The 20,863-nt window shown below is 36.0% G+C and overlaps 1 protein-coding gene across 3 annotated transcripts in view; it reads right to left on the bottom strand.

Moving 5' to 3' along the window:
• The window catches only part of FBXL17 (F-box and leucine rich repeat protein 17), a 473,454-nt gene that overhangs the window by 149,528 nt on the left and 303,063 nt on the right, over positions 1-20,863 (bottom strand). For 2 of the 3 annotated variants that reach the window (XM_059693954.1, XM_059693953.1), the window contains one exon: positions 13,974-14,050. In XM_059693954.1, coding sequence (XP_059549937.1) covers positions 13,974-14,050 — 77 coding nt within the window. Of the gene's footprint in view, positions 1-8,857; positions 9,056-13,973; positions 14,051-20,863 lie in introns of those variants that run through there. The other variant, XM_059693955.1, reaches the window with a different exon arrangement.

Here is a 20,863-nt window from a genome sequence, read left to right as displayed (position 1 = left end):
GGTTACATGTCTGCCCTCTAAAAAATATAAAATAATTTTAGTATTTAAAGTCAAATCTAAAGCTGATTTAAAAATCCTACAGTGGGTCAAGAGGTAACAAAACCATTTCCCTTTCTGAGTGAGAATATGACCTTTGGTTAATGTCCTGAAGATGTTCTCCCTTAAAATGGTTCATTAACCATGTAACTAGGCAATGTTGCTTACAGTAAGAGGGACTCTAATTGGTAGATAGCACCTATCTGGTGTGAGAGAACTTTCAGGACTGGAGGGGTGCCCCCGCTTTAGATTCCCCAGGTGCAGTCATTCTTGTAACTGGACATGTAACTTTTGGTTATGCTAGATGCTATGCCTATTGATTGTTCCAAGAGATATTAGTTTGGGGGTTAGAAGCCTCCAAGCCAGGGCAAGGCCCACACCCATGCCAAGTGGCCCTCACCTCCTTGCACTGCAGCCTTCATCTGGTGGATGAGCGATGCTTCCCTGGCTGCTGGGGGAACTGTGCCGCGCACCGGAGAGGCCTGTTTGACACTGCACTGCGGCAAGCAGCTCCCATGCCTCACGCTGCTGAGAGACTGGACCAAGGGTGGCCCATGTCTAATCGTTCAGCTGAACCTCATAAAATCTTATGGTGTCCTAGGCACCAAAATGTTTCTTTTTCAGTACTTTTTTTGTAACCCAGGATAAATAGCATATTGCTAAAGTCATGAACAAATTAATTTTTATAACATTTTCATTTATTCATTCAATTCACTCAAGAATATTTTTAAACGTGCATCGTAGCTGCTCTGTGATAAATGGACTGTAAGGGAAGAAGAAGACAAGTAGGGAATACAACTAGGTGGCTAGCGCAGTTGTCAGTGGAGCTATTAATATGAGCAACACTTGGAGGGTAGCACGCACCTGGCTTGTTAATGGATGTGATTAAAGAGACAAGAATCGTGAGGCATCAGGGGCAGCTCAGTTTTGGCTGTGATGCCACTCACCGAATCAGAGAAGCCAGCAATGGTCATACGGAAGTGAGAGGCACGGTGGTGAAGAACAAACAGCCATCTACTCTGCTTCCAGAAGAACCCACCGAGAGGTAAGCACTTAGAGGAGCCAGGGAGGGGCAAGGGAGCTTTGGGAACAGTGATAACACAGCTCCAGCCTTATCATCAGCATTACACACTTAATTCCTCTCCCGGGAGGCAGGGGCAGATAAAGAAGAAAAAGCAGAAACTGCAGAACACAGGTTTCAGTGGGCAGCACATCACGTGTTAAACAGAAACACCCCAAAGTTCAACTTCCGTGGCTGTTCAAGGAGAAAATCTTTCACGATGTACTTGAGGATAAAGGATTTGCAGCTATATGGTGCTTGGGAAATGTGCGATGGCTGCAATTTAACTCCCTGTATGTGGGCTTCAAGATGCACAGTGGCATATTCCAAACCAACTTTTAAAGAAAATTGCATGGAATTTTCAAGACATCGGGAGCGTTCTTAGAAGTTATGCAGAAAAAACGGGTTTTTGATAGTCATGATAACACTCAGTGCTGCCAGATCGCAGGGAGGCTCTTCTTGCCTCAGTATGGTTAGAATTACTGTTGACAATGTTTTAATTAAAAATTTGAGAGATTCAAATGGGAGAATATAGGTCACTGAATTTTCATTCACTGTGCAAGTATTACTAGTGGCAGAAAGCAAGCCACTAGTGAGCGAGGGTCCACCGTGGGCCCCGGAGCCCATCTCCCCCGCAGTAGCTGGGAATTGAGTATGTGTTGGCGAGAATGATTTGGCTCTCAGTCAGCCAGTCAGGGGACTGAGCATGCACAGTTAGAGACCCGCCTGGCACAGAACAGAAGCCCAGTTCACAAAACACTCAAGTCCACACAAATCATACATTATCACCGCAAGCTGGAGGGGATTCGATCTTTCCTAGCAGGTTGTAGATTTAGATAGATTTGTAATAGTCCAAAAATACACTATGCAGCTCCAGAGCCTAATTCTACAATTTTCACCTGGTTTCCTAAAGTTGAAATAAAAAAGAGGTAAATATTTGTAGAGCCCGCTGCATGTAAAAAAATGGTTTAAGGAGCCTTAGCCGGTACTGGGAAACCTTGAGAAATTACAGTAGGTGTCTAATTTAAATGCTGTATCTTAAAATAACTAATTTTAAAGTATATGCTATGTAGGGTATTAAAAATAAAGACCACTTGCCTGAATAAAAAGTTAAAATTGTATTTTTGCATAAATCCGAGAGAGTAGAATAGATTCCAAATCAACAGTGTATCCAGCAAAGAGAAGAAGAATGAGCCGCATGGGAAAAGCAGCACAATTGTGGAAAGGCTATGCCTTCCCACATAATTTGTGTGTGTGCAGGAGAGAGTCTTTCTTCAGATGTGTGCTGGTTGGTAGCCTGTCTGTCCTCAAAGGCCCCCAGCTCCAGAATCAGTGCTTTCTTCCACAGAATGATGAATGTGATGGATGATACTGACATGTGTAGCACTCACTGAACTTGCTCTAGCCCCCAAATAGTGTGGAAGTGAAAGAGCATGACAGAAATGTGGGCAAAATATGCATATGGGGAGTAGGAGACCAGCCTTCATCACGATACATTTCATGAGCATGTAAGTAACTCATAATGGTGTCCTGGTAAATACTACACACTGAAAGCTTTGGCAACAAAGAAGCCACAGCTTATGTGCAAATTCCAGCCTGCTTGCTGAACTTACCCCTCTTTCTGCTGCTCAAGAAAGATATGTTATCAGAATCCAAGTGAGTCAGAAGAAACCACGAAATCTGTTCTAATTTATAATTTTTAGAAAGTAAATCATTTGCCAGCCTTGATTGCAAGGTGTGTTGTAATGGCAAAGTTGAAAACAAATGCTTTAGAGGACTTCGTCCAATTTCTTTTGTAAACTAGAGCAGAAGGTATGATTTTCAGAAAAAGCCAAGTACATTTGCCTCAACACAAAATAGGACTGATTGAATTTCAAACTTGATTTATTTTGTAGAGCTGAAATGTTAAGTTCCTTATTCTGTTCAAAATGGACTTGAATCTTATTTATTATGATATATATGTGTATATATCATGTATATGCTATTATAACTGCTATGTTTTAGTATATATATATATATATATATATATATACTCATATATATATATATATATATATATCATAATAAATAAAAGTAAAAGAAATAAACTATATATTTTTTTTCTCATGCATTTAAAAGAAGTTTTTGCTGCCCAGCTGGCATGGCTCAGTAGTTGAACATTGACCTATGAACCAGGAGGTCACGATTCTATTCCCTGTTAGGGCACAAGCCTGGATTGTGGGCTTGATCCCCAGTGTGGGATGTGCAGGAGGCAGCCTAACAATGATTCTCTCTCATCATTGATGTTTCCATCTTTCTTGACCTCTCCCTTCCTCTCTGAAATCAATAAAAGTATATTTAAATTATATATATATATATACATATATATATGTTTTAAAAAGAAGTTTTTGCTTACTAAAAGGTATAAGTAACTGAGAATTTCAAGTACACTCCCTGCAAGCATGTCCATGAAGTGCTCTTCTGGATGGTCTTGGCGTGGTCATGGCTCTTTCCTGCATGGCTGTCAGGTCCTCAGGACACCAGAGAAGCACCTCTGGACTCCATATCACAAATGTGACTTCCCAAGGCTGACTGTGGAGACAGCCTCAGACACACAGAGGGCAGGGCAGGGGCTGGATCCTACTAGGAGATTAGTGATTTTAAATTTAAAAGAGCAGAAGTAAACTTTATGAGAGGAAATAAAATATCTTCAGAGCAAACCTGCTTTCTTGGAGAAGATCCTAGAGCCATATGTGAGGAAAGGTTAGTAGGAAGGGAAAAAATGGGAAATTTTACCTAATTAAGATATAGAGATGATTAAAAGCATGCTACAAGTAGTGAAAATCAAAGAGTATTTAGACAGTTTTGTACATAACTTTTTATGTTTCTAAGAGTTATTTACCTGAAAATAGTATCTTGGCAAGTGAAATTTATATTGTATTCATATGAAGAGAGCTAATTTTAAAAGCGTATATAATAACAAGTAGAAAAGTACCATAACTCCCTGAAGACGGAGAGAGTTTTCTTTTGTTTACTCCTTATTGCTAATTTTTAAAATCTCCATTTCTCTGCCCACACTCTGTCATTCTCAAGGAAAGACAAATTGCTTTCAGGCATTCGGCACACACTGGATCAGCCACATCAACTCAACACAATTGTTTGAAAAGTTGAAAAGTTCAAACTATTTATTTAATGTCATGCAGACAAACACAAGAAAAGGAACGAATTTGACTGATGAATTCTAGGTGATTCAGTCTTACAAACCCAAGGGACTGTTTGAGGATAAAGCTTAAAATGAATAGTTCAACATTAAAGTTAAAAGTAAGTTTGATTTACTTAATTAGGAAATTAAATGAATAAAACTACCTTTTTGCCTCAGGAGGAAGTGCCATTTAATATCTATCTTAAACTAAAATCACGAAGAGAATTTATTCAATTCTCTTACTCCCCAAAATACGAGATGGAAAGAACATTAAGCTCTTATTTCGTATGTAATAAGATCAACATATGGGACTTGACAAGCTTGGGAAGGTTGGCACCTTCTACCTTGAGAAGAATGGTGTCCACTTTCACCAAGGAACTCCACCCATTTTTTGCTGTTGGGCAAGTCACTGACTGGCTGATCAGGTTCCTACCTAAATACCTAAGGAGAAATGGAAACAGAGCAGTGTTTTCCAAACTGCTGGTCATTCTAGTAAGTGATAAAATCAATTTAGTGAGAATCCAACAAGCATATTAAGTGCAAAATGTATTTTTCACTGCAATATGAGGAAATTTGAAAGCCCCAAATGAGATTATGTAAGGCCATATAGTTTGAACACTTTTCTACTCATTTCCAAATGGGCCCAGGGGGTCTAATTTTAGCACTTAAAACAAATGCAGAGAATCTGAGCTAAATAAAATCAGAAGGAAATCTCCAGAAAGCTGATGGTGTAGCTAAAATGTAAAACTATGTCTCCTTCCCATGCCCCATGTCTAACTTCTCCCAAAGCAGAAAATGTGGGAAGGATTACGAGAGTATTGGGGGTTGGGGAGACTGAAAGTTTGTAGTGTGTTGGGAATCCCTAACTGAGGATGCTTTAACCCTAGGGCTGATGGTGTTGAGTTGTAATGGGGAGGCCGTACTGTGATGAGATATAGAATAGGCTTTAAGCTGGAGGAAGACAAGGCAGTAAATACAAGATTCAGGATGCAGAGAAGATGAAATTTTCCACATACACAAGCCTAATTCACTCAAAGAACCAGAGTTCTTTAGAAAAACAGCTGATATCATGTCCCTGGCAGGAAATGCATAAGCTAAACCTGGTATATCTCAACAGAGTCCGTCTATGTCAAAGAGTAGGGAACCAACTTGAAGAAGTGTCTACCACCAAAGATAGACCAGCTGAATATCAATAAGAAAAAAATGTCTGTGATGGATTGTTCAGTTTATGATGATAATTTAAGAAAGCAACAATAATTCCTCATTGCTCATCTTTGGAGGATGAGGGAAACCAAAACAATATTTTGAAAACTGGTAAATAAAGAGACAGACTCATATATTATTTCTTCCTTTCCCATACACATTAAACTCAGGTAAACTAAAAGGCTGATTAAAATAAAAAGGTGCTCTTAATATAAGGAAGTCCTGCTAACAAATGAAAAGAGAAAGACCTGGTAAGGCTTAATTGTATCATGGTTAGTGGATATAATGATGGGAGTCTAATTAGTGACAGACATAGAGTAGAACCAATTATTTTAATGTTTAATTTATATTTTGCTATGAGTGTTTCCTTCGCTTTCTAATGGGAAACTTAGCAGATGTTTGTTTGTTTTTCTAGGTTTGGTTTTGTTTTTTCAAAATAAATCAGATGCCAAGTGTGTTAAGCAGTCTAATTAACCAGTAAATAGTGTAGGAGATTTAGTCAAACATCAATACCTCAGAAAATGAGGAGCACTAACATTAAAGGCACAGAGAAGACAGAGCAAATCTTCGCTGGAGAGAGAGTCAATCGGAGTTGGCAGAGAACATTCTTGGAGGAAGGTCTCCAAAGGGCAACTGAGGCAGATTGTGACAGAGCCCTGCAAACTTCGGAGTCAAGTATAAGGAAGATGAATGTAAGAGAATAATTGCTTGTGTTTACAACTGTGCACCTTTAGAAATATCTGTACTTTAAAAAACTGCTATGAAATTTTGTCATCTAATGTTGGCTAAAATTGCTTTTGAAGGGTCATTTGAGTGAAGAAATCATCCCTATATGAAAAGCAGAGAAAGTTGAGAATTATCTGCACATAACCCAGTAAACTATTTCCAGTGGGGAGATTTTTAGTTCCAGCATTGCTTAATTAATTAAAAGCTGTCCAGGCTCAAATTTCTCATCTATTAAAGAAGAGTAATAATATTTCTTCTTCCTTCATAAGTTTTTGGTAATAATTTCAAAAAGGAATGTAAGAAAATTTTATTACTCATGAAGAATTACATGTGGTTTTGAAATGATTAATAGAACATTTGTTCAATATATGAATACATACTGAACATCAATGAGAGTTGTCTCTAGCTTCTGGCTAGGGACTGCTTAATCATAGCATGTAACTGATACTTCTTGTCAGCATAACAAAGTTATGTGAATAAGCACATTAAATCTATTAAGTTCCATAACTACTGGTATATAATTAGATCCCATGGAGTCGCTACTTTGTAACATTGGATTTTTTTTAATATACAGATGGACAAACATGGTAGTATAAAATCATTATTAAAACTCTGACAACTGGGAAAATGCAAGTTTTCTAGTAATAAACCTAAGCACATCACTGACCTGCAAGTGATAATGCAAGAGACTGACTTAATAGTGAATCTGTACCATACTATTACTCACAAGCCATGTGAACCTGAGTCTTCCCAGGCCTGTCTCCACATCTGTAAGCATGAATATTAATAGAACCTATCTGAAGTGGGGTGTTTAGGGGATTGAATGAATAATGTCCACAGAAGACATCCAATATGTGTTAACTATTATGATTATTGTTTTAAAAGTTTTATATTGGACTTCTTTTAATTCAACTGGATCCTTAATTAGTAGTTAAAACCAAAAGTAGTGTATCCTTTTATATATGTTAAGTGAAGTTGTTACCATGGGAATGGTGAAGTTGACAGGAAAAGTGGAGATTAAAGTTGGAGCTTACCCTGAATTTTCAACTAGAATATTTTCATAAGGTTTCTCCAAAATTTGCCCACGTGTGCACGTAATCACTTTGGCTGATTTCTGTTCTTTCTTTAGATTAACCAATGCATGCAAACTCATCCACTCAGACACCTGTTCTTGCTCAGGGCCTTTCCTGGGGCAGTACTCCCTGAAATGCACTTCCTGCTCATCTCTGCCTCCCCGCCCCCACCATGTTTCCTACACCATGAATCCTTCCCAACAATTTCAGCCTCTGATGACCCTGACCTCCTGAGCCCCGACTTCTTATAGAGCCATGTTAACCTCTGACACCATCATATTGCTGAATGTTAGACAACTTTTTCTTTCTCAACACAGAGTAGCTACTTCTCAACCATCTCAGTATTCTCCACAGCATCCAGCCAGCACACAGACAGCAAATATGTGCTGAATGAAACAAACATAAAACCAGTAGAGAATAAGTCCCAGGATTGCAAAAAGATTTGAAACATCATACAGATCAATTCCTTACCCAAATGCTTCCATTTTCCCACATCCCCCACAGATATGATCTCAGCTTGAATAACTCCTGTAAGACGTAACTCACTACCACACAAGACATCTACTTTCAAGAAATTTTAAACACTACAAAGTTTTTTATGTGGAATACTAGAAATCTAGTATTACTGCAAATTTCTTGGTGTTCAATGCAGTCCCCTTTAGCTCTACTCATCAGTGATAAAATACTGGTAATAATAAATAATGATTCTATTTATACCACAGGATAGTACAAGGTAAACAAATGCTTAGTCGGTATACTCCAGAGTACTAAGCAATGATGGGAAAAGATAGGAACTCTGTGAAAAATGACTGTGTGACTGAAACAAATTATTTTATCTAGAAAAGAACTTCACAAGATTAATGTTAAAAACAGCTAATTAAAATTAAAAACATTTTTGAAATTCGAAAATATAATTGAGGGAAGAAAAGTTGGAAAGTTAATATTTCAGTTACTAATTCAGTTAAATCTGGAAATTTAGTATTTAATTAATAAAACTAATAAATGTATTTGGGGGTGTAAGAAAGTTTAGGGGTAGGTACATTTGTCTTTTAAATGTAGGTTAGAAAGTTTCTTAATTCTAAAAAAATGTCTATTATATATAAAACTAGAGTTGGCCTTTGAATTGGTTACAGGAATATATTCTTAAAGAAATGTCTTAAGATGTCTTTCTCAATAGATTTGAGATCTGTAGTCTAAGATGGCAAAACATAATGATAAGCACTGTTATTGTTCAGTCTTTTATTTCAAGGTTATGTAGTTGCAGATCTAGCATGAGATAGGATATAGGGAAGAAAGTCACAAATTTTTGTTGTTGTTGAGCAAAGAAAAGCATTTAGAAAAACGTGTAATTAAATTCAAATCTTTGGTGAAAAAATCATAACCATTACTTAGAAGAAAGGAAAAAACAACATCATAATACTTGCTAAGTACAGCAGTAGACATATAAATTCAGTAGTGAGGAACTCCAGGAATAAAATAAAGAAGTAGAAGTGAAGAGAAATTACTTTTAAGATGGACATATAAAAAAAGGAAAATTTGAAACAACAGATTTAGCAATTTGATACTATTTTGCTAGAAACAATATAAGCTATCTATATTTAAATGATAGAATGGAGAGAAAGCATGAATAATCAAGAGTAAACAATAAGATATTCTTTTTGACTTGCAAATGTACTTTCTAAAAGTTCTTTTCTGTCACTTGATAACTATTAGAGTTATTTCTGCTGACAAAAGGAGTTGAATGTTATCCAGCAATCTTTGAAATAAAACTCGAAACTAAAACAAAACATAAAAGGGAAAAGATGGGAATTTAATTTTAAATGGAACATCACTGTATGTAATGCATACCTTATAAAAAAGATGATATAATAAAATATTATTTTTAGTACAATATTTTTTTCTTGGATAATTTATCAGTGTTGGTTTGACTCTATGTAACCCAGAAGGCTTGTTGGGATTTCTTTCTGTTTTTTCAGTGTGCTTACTTTGATAATGTATCCTGGGTCCCCATTTTGGATTAGCTAACAGTTAAAGAGGTTTGGTACCCCCATAAGAGGTTGGGAATGTAGAACTATTAATCTTTCAATAGCCTTAGAAGGTCAATAAGGCTGGGGTGAGGCATGGGTTACACCAAAGCAAAGATTAATGTGAGCGGACCACTCTCTGTCATTCTTCTTGTCTGAGAGGAGATGCATTACCTTTTTACCCCACCCCCCCTTTCAAAAAAAAAAAAAAAAGTAGGCTAGCCCTGTCCTCTGGATCCCACCAGAATGAAAGCTCCAAGAATGCTGAAACTATACATGGCCTGCATCCACCACAGAGCCCACCACATAGTAGATGCTGAATCAATATTTGCTGACAGAGTGAATATATATCATGTCTGTCATGTGGCAGGCCAATGATAACCATGGGAACAATGACCTCGTTGACTTGGGAGACCTTTAGTCCAGAGCAATCCAAAAGCCTTGTGGCAAGCTTTTGGGTTAGGTTTAAAAGTCCCAGATCAGGCAGAAGCGCACTTGGATCAGGCAGAATAAGGGTCAGCTGAAGACCGTCCGGGGAGAGCAGCCCAGGCCTGTAGGAGTGACAGAGGCGCTTGTGAAGAGCAGAGTGAGCCATAGGTTGTCAGTGACCTTGTAGGCCCTAAACACCAATGTCAGTAATTGAGGGTGTACAGTCCTCTTTAATTAAGTTATCTGACAACTTGAGAAGAAAAACCAAAGGATGTCCTCTAGAGAGTATTTCTTGGACCCTCGGGGGTGTTAAAGTCAAAAGAAATGCAAAGAAACCTGGGTCCTTTTTACACCTGCCCCCTGACACAGGGTCACGCTGGTAAAATTCATGATGGAGACCACAAATAAAGCTAAGTGCTCTACTCGTCCATTTCATTTATTACACCATCCGCTCTGTGCCTGCAGCCCAAGAGGAAGACTGGTTCTGACCTCCATGGGCTTGAATGGTCCAGGTTGATTTCTGTTCCTTGTCTTCCTTTGAATCCTAAATATACACTTTCCCAAGGAGGAAAAATTTCAACAGAAAAGTGTTAGAAGGTGAGTGGAAAGGTGGGTTGGAAATTCTTAACTGACAAATTATTATAGCAACAAAGAAAAGCATAAGGGGACTCAACAGCAAACCATCTAAACAAAAATGAAGATAACATCGACAAGAGGTAGGGCAGAAACCTAACCCAGCAAATTAAAGACTTTAAACTTTCTGCTATAACTGTTTTATTATTTCCTATAACTTGATTTAGACAGCTTAGGTATAGAAGTCAACTAGGGTATAGACTAACAGGTCAAACTTCTAAATAATGATTCCACAAGCGAAAAGCCACACTGAGAGGAGGAGGAGAGCTGATTCTTCTTAAAAAAGAGATGATTTTTATCCTAAGAACTGCCAACTGGTGTGAGTATCCATATGTCACCAGGAATGACACAGATGTTTTATATTCATTTTCACTACCTTTGATGGTGAGTATTATCATGTGCCTAACAGATGACAAGACTAGGAGGTTAAGTAACTTGCTCAAGGTCACAAAGGAAAGAAGAGGCAAAGCTGAAATTCTAACCTAATCTCTAACTCTTAAGGTTGAGTGTTTCCCACAGTACTGCCCATAACATATATTTGTTCAGTAATAGAAGAGTGACAATATTAGATTTCTCTTCAGGGAACAATTTTCCAAACTATATTTTCCATTGAGCTGTGTCTGAATTATTGATTTGTTTATAATTGCTATCCCTTACCATAAAGATTTATTTCAGTTTGGGGAATAAGAAGTCTATTGGAATGATAGTTTTCTTCATGACAACTACATCATATATAAATTAAAATAAACATAACTTCATAACGACCTGGCCAGGTGTCGCTAAGTATTATAATAACACATTCAACATCTGTGAGCATCTCGACAAAAATTACAAATGATACGCCAGGCAAGCTGCTGTTTCTAAATTAATGCATCCTGCAAAAAAAGTTTCAAAACTCTCAGTATACTATCTGAAAATATGCACAAACATGAGAAAGGAAGAGAGGAGACAAGTAGCTGGACTATGAGTAAAGCAACAGGAGGCAGAGTAGGGAGTGGTCCTCTTGAAGGACGACAATTTCCCAGTAACAGGTAACATCAAATTTTACAATTTCAGCCTGGCCGGCATAGCTCAGTGGCTGAGCCTCAACCCAGGAAGCAAGTGGTCATGGGTTCGATCCCCAGTGTGGGGTGTGCAGGAGACAGCCCATTGATGTTTCTCTCTTATCTCATCAGTGTTTCTGTCTCTCTCTCCCTCTCCCTCTAAAAATTAATAAAAAATAGTTAAAAACAATTTTACAATTTCTAAGCAGCCTCCAGAAAGTTCTATAGAACACGTCTCTACTTATCCCAGTTAAAGAAGGAGCGAGGCATGTGTTTTTCCTTCCTCACGTTTATAATTCACACAGGGTAAGGGATCACACACAGCCCTCCATAGCAGAGCAGTTACCTCAATAACATGCTGTTTCTCTGGTTACAATGAATAATCCTTTTTGCTGTCTTTTTTGACAAAAATTATTCATGTGTTGTTGGCATGGAACCAGGAAAAAAGAGAAGAGCTGAGCGAGCTTTCAGTAATTTGTTCAAATTTTATAATCAAATAGCAATTATATGACAATCTCATAAACTATCGACCTTTTCCTCTCATCCTCCATGGGGCCCTAACATTTTGAACAGCAGAATCAAAAAAGGCACAGAGACATTCACCACATACCCTCTGAATGCTGCAAACCGGAGGAAAAAAGGAGAGATACAAGGTGGGACAGAGCCTGAAGGACTGAGGAAAACCGCGATGGGTTCTCATCACCATGGGGCAGTCCCAGTGTTCACTTCTGGTTCCTCTCACCTGCACTGGATCAGAGACATCACTGAGGCAAGTTTTACAAAACTGCTGCCTGGGCCCTATCTCCTAGACATTCTCATTTGTGAGTGAAGCTCAGGCATCAGTGTGCTTTCAAACTCCCCACGTGATTCTAATATGCACTGACCTAAATAATGGAGAGACATGAATAAGTGCAAAGTATTCTGGCAAGGTTTGAACATGCTTTTCGCCTCATCAGAAGAAAAGGAATCCAACAATCTCAAAACATCGGATAAAGAGACTATCACTAACAATAAATAAGAGCAATGAACAATGGCACCAATAACAAAACAAACCTCTTCCAAGACCTACAAAAGGAAAGGAGAAGAATTTCGTGTGAAACTTTTATCCGTCCCCCTCCTGTAGGAAAGCAACATTTATCAGTAGAATATTCTGTGCTAACCATTAAACTGGGTGCCCGGCCCATAAAGGAGTATGAAGTCAAACATTAATCGCACACTTTACAAATGAGGAAACTGAGCCTCAGAGAGGTGAAGGCCAAAGAACAAAGACAGAACTTGATCCCAGATCTGTCTCAAGTGCGTAGCTTTTCTCTTCTCCATATCTTCTGGAATGTTTCTCTGCACTGTCTAACTTAATGGATGCTGTAACAGAGTGTAATTTCAGGAACATTTTCCACTGTGGGACCTTGAAGGTTTCATTCTAAGAAACTTAATCCATAGCTCTCCTGGCTATTAGCAGGCTAACATTGGCAGTGAATAGGTAAAGGGAAGGAAACAAAGTTGAAGCGGCAGATAGAGGCCTAATGGTAAAGGACCTTGAATGCCAAGTAAAGAGTCTGGAATGAATGACTGTACTAATTAATTAACAAATCTATATTTACTATTCTCAAAAAATAAACTCCAGAAAGAAATTAGGGTTATTTTTAAGCCAAACCTTTTAAATATTATGTTTAAATTATAGTTTTAGTAGAGTTTTTCCAAAGGATGAATCAGCCTGACATCCCCGGAGTGGAGTGGAGTAGTAGCATATGTCACCATTAACAATAAAAACTTAACAGGTCACTAGCTTCCCTCAAGGTAGAGAGCATATTCTCAAATATAAATGCACAAATAAAATATCAGAAAAGAGAAAAGAAACCTACTTAGATCTCCAAAAAGCCAGATATCTGTCTAAAACTTCTATATTTAGATCAAATACACAAATTAATAAGAACAAATATAAACCTAAATAAAAAAAGGAAAAACTAGGTTATTTTTCTTTATTTCTCCAACAGGATGATTTCATACCTTTCATATTTTTATAAAACAATATGATTTTTCTCCACCTTAACTGAACACTGAAAATTAAGATAATTTAAAACATTGCATACAAATGTATACTCTTTCCTTTACTCTTTATATATCTAAACACGGACATTTCCAATGCTTTAAAAAAAATTGAAGCATTAAGACGTTTGGCATTTGGAATATCAGCAGGAATGCATTTGATATGACATTAAATTAAGCAAATCAACTCAATGTAATAATTTTAGTTATATTTATTAATCAAATATTTAATTATCCTGATATTAATTTTCATTGTATAGATCTTTTAGCCATATGTTTTAATCCTATGTGAGTGTGTGCATGTACGTGTGATTACATGTAGCAATAGTTGATATACATGTTCATTTTACTCTGGAATAATCTCACAATTTCTTGCTTTTTTCCTGTTATGATCAGAGTTAGCCCAAATAAAGATAAAAGTCTCTAGGAAATATTGCTCTTGATGTCTCTTTAAAACCTTTCAAAGACTTTGTAGCTTTTTATTCTTGAAAAGGATTAGAACAATGGCTCATTACATACCATAATCTGTGATTTTGCAGGACACCAAGTACAGCTCTTTCAGGTTTTGTCCTTCCTTTGCGATGACCTCCACACACCTGAAACACACACAAAAAGTGGTGAGTTACACTAATGTGTTTCAAGTTAAATTACAAGAGTTTGGCCAGGACCATAACAGGAAGAGGTCAGCATTTGATGAATGCCACAGCTCTCTTCTTTCAACAAACCTCTTTCTAGGTGTTTCAGGAAAAGGTATTATATTCCTGCTTTAAACTCAAGTGCTCTAATACCTAAATGACTTTAATTAAATACATTTATGACTAGTGCATCTTTTACAACCAAGCTATGAAAAAAGAGATATTCCTATAAAAATAATGTTACATTTGGTAATAAAAGGCTGGTAAACATATACTATATAATGAGCAGGTCATTAATATTATAAAATAATATAAAAATGATTATAATGAAAGTGTAGACTATATAGATGGATGGTGATTATAAGTGGATGATAATATTGCTATAGTTCAATTATGAATATGGGGCTTGAATAACTGAAACACATTGTTTTGTGATATTTTATTTAACATAAAATATGCTTTAAAAATCTGTAACATTGATTATAGAAAGAAAAAATTTTGCACACATAAGAACTTTAAAATCTTTTCATTTAAAGTGGTTTCTACTTAATATTTTAATAAATTATTGCATAGACACAGGCCATTTCAATAATACTGATATAGATATGTAAGATTTATAGTCTTTTCTGGTTTAAGTTAAAAGGTTTTGAATGGTACACTCTGCTCTAATAGCCTTAGTGGGACATGTAGTGCAGAATTGAATGAACTATAAAAATAATGATTAACAACACTATCCATTTTGTGGCTCAGTTCCCTATAATATCAGAAAAACCTGTACAGTCCCAGTGACACATGGGCACATGAAGCCTTCAGTGCACTCCCTGTTTTAATCTTTATAAATAGCAGGTAAGTAAAAGGGTAAAAGCAAAAAGAGTCATTAACCTTTTCTAGGAAGGTAGGATCAAGTAATTTGATACCTATGTGTATAATCCATCAAAAAATTACCGAGTAGCCATCTCTGTCTCTCAGATATTTTATTTGCTGTCTGGCTTATTTGTAGGTATCTTCATAAAATGTCAGGAAATTTTATGTAATTTTACTTTCCTATAATTCATTATTGAAGGTTAAATTAGTTATATAAAAGGCACATTTTTCTTTAAAATATATTTTTATAAAATATTATGTTAATGGAATGATAAACATTTCAGAGTTCCTCAGAATAACTGAATAAACATTCTTTTTGGGGTATTTTTAAAAATTATGATAAAAATTGATAAGGACTTCCATAGCAATAAAAGAAAACTTAAAGCTTTAATAAAATATAATTATGATTGATACAGTTTATTATGAAAAGAAATTTAAAAACTTAATTCCATGTCATTTGGCTTTAATGTAGCATTTTAATAAAATCAGAAAAAGGGAAGAATAAAAGGAAAAAGGAAACATTACTGGCAACAACCATGTTTTCTATATAACTTTAAAAACTAATTTTCACATGCTAAGAATAAAAAATATAGGCCCTGGATAATTACAAAATCTTTAGTAGTTAAAACAAAAGCCTGACTACTTTCTATCATATCAAGAAACATATTTTCCAGTCCTCCATTACCAACCAAAAATGTTAGTAGAACCAATATTTTGTATGGCCAAAATGAAAGAAATTAGTGCAGAAATAATTGTCATACCATTTATTTTGTTCTCATGCTCTTTTCAAGTAGTTCAAAATGCCCGATTTTATACTTTTTAAGAAAGAACTCTAAACAAATGCAATATCCTACTTATGTTCCTGCCACTTGATCCTGTATTAGATATGCTACCAGCACATATAAACATTAAAGATACACAGGGCAGACTACAAACAGCAAATAAGACAAATTGATTTTCCTGCACAAGTCAGATCAAATGCTATTTCATAGGCAACAGGAACCCATATTCATGTAACACAAGATAATCAATCACTGGATGGAAACTGTCCTAAAGCCGATGAAAGGCCATGAGCATCGGGTTTCCTCACTACACAGCAGAGACAAGTTATTATGAATAGATTCTGCAAATATATTAAGCTCACTCAAGGGGCAATAACTGAGAGATAACACATGATTAGAAGTAAGCAGTAAGTACCTTCTAGACAAAAAAAAAAGAAGAAAACTGTAAGATCCTTTGCTTTTACAAAGGATCACCTATGATTTTTTGCTCTGTTTTTGACAGTTCAGTTACAAACAGTTTTCCAAATACTTTCAATTACAGTATGCTAGAAGTTATGTATAACACAGAACTACTTTTCAGATAAGAATTCATGAAAAATTATTTCTTGGAAGATTTGTAGCAAACTTTAATGTTTTGAATTTGAATATCATCATTTACGGATATGAGATTTGAGGAAAGAAACTCCAAGTTCTGTGAATCTGGACTGAAATTCTTAACATAATATTAAAACACAAAATTGAGAGGTTCAAATTAATAGTTAAAATAGCTATTGTTTCCAGAGTTGAAAAATGGAACTAGTTTGCATTATCCTGTTATGACAAATTGGTGTAAATGGCACCCCTCCTCAGGCCTCTGGCTAGCGCCTGAAGTGCTGTGTTCAAGTCTCTAGGTCTAGTGTCCAGGCAGCCTGTGCCTACAGCAAGTCTTGATGACACATGATAGGTGGGGGGGCTGTCCTTTTCTCCTGAAACTTTTAGAGTCTGTTCTAAAATATACTCACAGAAATGCCCTAACATAACACAAGTCCGTGCACCACATTTACTCTAATAATTCTACTCTGTTTTAAAAGAGTCTTGGCTCTAGTCATGGCCTTCAGTGTGTTAACATCAGATCATTTCCAAGTTCACTGTACATATCATATGCAGGCAACAAACAAGGTGGTAAAGCTTAGCAATTGTTTAAACTAAAGCTTAGTGATCATTTAAGCTTAAAATGATTTAAGCTATAGGTGTTCATGTAAGTTGTTAAAGGAATGTTTTAAAAATGGTAGCAATAAGAGAGAGAAATATTTACAAGGTGATGATTTAAAGTAAGAAGGAGAGTGACAGAACCAAACACCACATTTCAAACCTTTGCTCCTCCACCCCCTTTCCTACTCACAGATACCACATAGGAAAATATTCATTCATCTCTGTGATAAACTATAGTTTTGTCAATGGGGGCAAGCAGTGAGTCCCTAAACTCATATTTCAGAATTCAAATATTTCCCATTATTACCCCCACCCCCTTTTCCCACCATCCCTAAGAGCAAACCTCAGAATACCATATGACCCATATTCTCTATGGGTCAGAACATTACGGATTACCCATGTCATGCATGACAATCAAAGGAATCAAAAAATCTAGAAAAGAACTATATCCTTAGGGAAAGTGACAATCTATAATATTATTAAAGAGAAATTCATAACAAAGAAAACTGGCATAGGGGGAAAATGCGGAAGAATGTCAAATACTGTTAAAGTGGCCCATGAACATCAAACACAAGGCCAGTAGACCATCTTCCTGAGTTCTGAGAAGTAAAGGGAGACATCTTAATGAGAGGAAATAAAGAATCAGAAGACATGCATACCAGCCTCACCTTCAAGAAACCATAGAATCACCATCTGCCTTCCCTAAAGCCCCGCATCAGCATTCTCTATAAAACGAGGGCCTGTGTGGAGAATTTCTCCAGACCAAAGGTCCTCGGTGCGTTTAAATATATTTTAGTTTATTCTGAACTGCCACCCCTCAGATTATTTTCCTGCTGTTATGTTTGGGCAGAGTTGTGAAGAGAATAAAAAAATTGCACCCCTTGTAAATCCCAGAGTAACAGCTGTTGAGTACATACATATAAACTCCATTAGAATACTGAAAAGGGCCAGAAAACCTGTTCCAAAGTATTCAGAATCACCCGTTATAACAACATAAGTTCACGCTCCCTTGCTTTTGATAATGTTTTAAAATGTACCTAAAATATTTGCTGAAAGTTGAAAAGCCAAAAAAAGGTTTCTTTTGTGAGCTATACAGGATTTTTATTTTAAAGAAGAGAAGGTATTTCTTAGTTTCAGTGGAGGGAAAATCTGTCTCCTTAGCAATAGATTCCTAATCACCTGATTTATGTGAAGGGTAAAGGTTAATGAATTAAGCTGTGTAAGCTTCAAAACTATCAAAGGAATTCAAAAGAGCCTTGAATTATGGAAAACAATGGCCCATCCTACATACATACCAAATTTTATGGGTTTTTTTGTCTCCTGCTTAAAAGCAGGAACATGGCATTAGTGACAATTGAAAAGAACTAATGAGGAAATATGACTACATTGCTTGCAAGAGGAGTGTCCTAGGAGACCTTGTTACTGTTTGTGATGTGCTTCAAGCCCAAAAGAAGCTAATTGGAGCTGCCAGACACTGGTTTGCAAATCTCACTTTAAAGGACAGGCTCAATCACCTTAGAGGTGTGAAAAGAAATGTCCCCATTAGAGATGCATTAGTATGTGGCTTGGTGAATTTCTAAATAAACTTTAAGATGTTCTTCCCCTAAGTCACTTTTATATTTGAATAATTGATCTATCTTCCAGCAAAGGAAAAAAAATACAAGACAAAACAACCCAATGATTTAAAACAAAAGGTATAAAGAGTGCTGTAAAGTAATTGGCAAATAAATGCAATGGGGAGCTATGTATGTTTAAGGTTGAATAAACTCATAGATCAAACCTTAAAATTCCTGAAACACAAACACATCATAAAAGTGATCTATGGCGGGGGGTTTTGAAATGGAGCATCATTTTTATCATTTTGTGAAACTAAACAAGCCAACAAGCCACCCCATGTTACATAGATTGTAAGTGGGTAAAGGCATAAGAAGCTGTATCACACACATTACACACACACACACACACACACACACACACACACACACACACACACACACTAAAAAGGATCCACAAGATCTAAAGAGAGTAACAAGGGAGCAAATTCGGTCCAATTCAGTGCTGTGAAAGCTCATCTTGACTAACTCATATGGGGTCATTTAAATGATAGCAGAGGTCACCAAAACACAATTTGGCATCTTACAAAAAGAAAAATGATACCTGGTTGATTTTTCTAAAGCCTTAAGTCAAGTTTTACTGAAGAATGATCCAATCCTAGTGCAGCAAATGAGTGGGCATGATTTACAGGTATGCCCTACTTTCAGAAAACACACTGTATAAAAGATTTCTATGTACAAAAAAATAAATAAATCACCAGGAAAACATATACAAGATGAATCAACACAAGAATCTATTAAGAGTACATTTTCCCATATTACACAGATACTAGTATACAGTTTCCTTTATGAGCATTCTATTTATAGGTACTTTTTCTAGTAACACCTCACCTTAACCTTAGAGATATAGCATGCAATACTTATTTTCAATCTTGACCTTAAATAACTGCACATACTGACACATGAAAGACTACTTCGGGAAAGTGAAACATGGCATCAAAGTGATATACTGAGTGCTCTTTGTGTTATGGTACACTTTCTTGTAAATGTTCTTCTATTCCATTATCACAGTACCAAATATATACTTGAATCAATTTTTTATGTAGACTTCTAAAGATATTCTCATAGAACATCTCATAGAAATGTTGCCTACAGGAGAGATTTTTTTTAAAGGTTGACTTGCAATTAAAATGCTAAGTTATCTACTCGAAGCATGTTCTTAATATACCAGGGAGTAAAAGGCTGGGAGGGACATGCAAAATGTCACCAGCTCCACAGTTAACAATTATCTTGGGACACTCATTTAGTTCTAACTTACCAAATGTTATTCTCTGGAAAGCCAATATCTGATTAGTGAACCTAAGATTAACTTAGGTATTTGCTATGTAAAAAGTAGAGAACTGATGTCCATTTTGTAACATGCAGATACTGAAAGGTTACAAAATGAGAATAGTATGTATAGTTTTGATGACATCCATCATACTGGCCTACAAACTTAAATGTAATTGAAACTTAAGTTTTATGATTTGCATCTTGGCCAGCAGAGGTGTCCCACCCCTGAGGGAGGCATAGCAGATATTGCCATTTGATGATTCTTTCTGGACCACCCTCTTCTGAGTATCTCTAACACTGAGCAGGTTTCCTAACTGGAGAGTAAGTAGGAGTCAGCATTGAAAAGGAATGAATACAACAACAAAGTCATTTTTCTAATATATAGGATGTCCCCAAAAATGAATACACACTTTGAATAGAATTATAAAGGCAGTGTTTATTAAAATACATTTCATTTTCATTTAATAGCTATCAGCTGTTAAAATGTATATACATTTTTTAGGGACACCCTATATTTAGGAATGACTATTACAAACTAGCTCTTATGAAAATATTTTATTTCTTCATTCATATAGCAAAACATGTTTTAATTTACTTTGAATGTTACTTAGAGTACTTTAAAATGTTTTTCAAATAGAATAAAGCCTGTAATATTTTTAAAATGCATATTTTCTTTATGCTACTAAGAAACAAGATGTTTTAAGTTCTTTCCAAAGAGGAGAAAAGAAGATCAAACTAACATTTTGTTATAGACTTGGCTCTGGCTTTAATATTTCAGAAATTTTATCCAAAGTCTTATTTTTAATTTTAGCTATTGTTCCACCCTTTTACCACAATTACACTAAACCATTATATAATAACATGAGCTAACTTTTCTATGCATTCCTCAGAAGATGCAATAGGCAAAAAAAGAGTCTAAGCTTTTACTTATTTAATTTAACAATGTTTTATTAAGTGTAAACTATGTGCTAGAAATGATAAAAGATATAATCAGAAAACCACATTGTTATTAAATGATGAAAATATACTTATAACCTTGACAGATCAAATAA

This window comes from Myotis daubentonii, chromosome 4 (genome assembly GCF_963259705.1).
Source record: "Myotis daubentonii chromosome 4, mMyoDau2.1, whole genome shotgun sequence".
NCBI lineage: Eukaryota > Metazoa > Chordata > Mammalia > Chiroptera > Vespertilionidae > Myotis > Myotis daubentonii.
The sequence above is the reverse complement of the archived record's forward strand: the minus strand, read 5'-3'. Positions and strand labels throughout refer to the sequence as shown.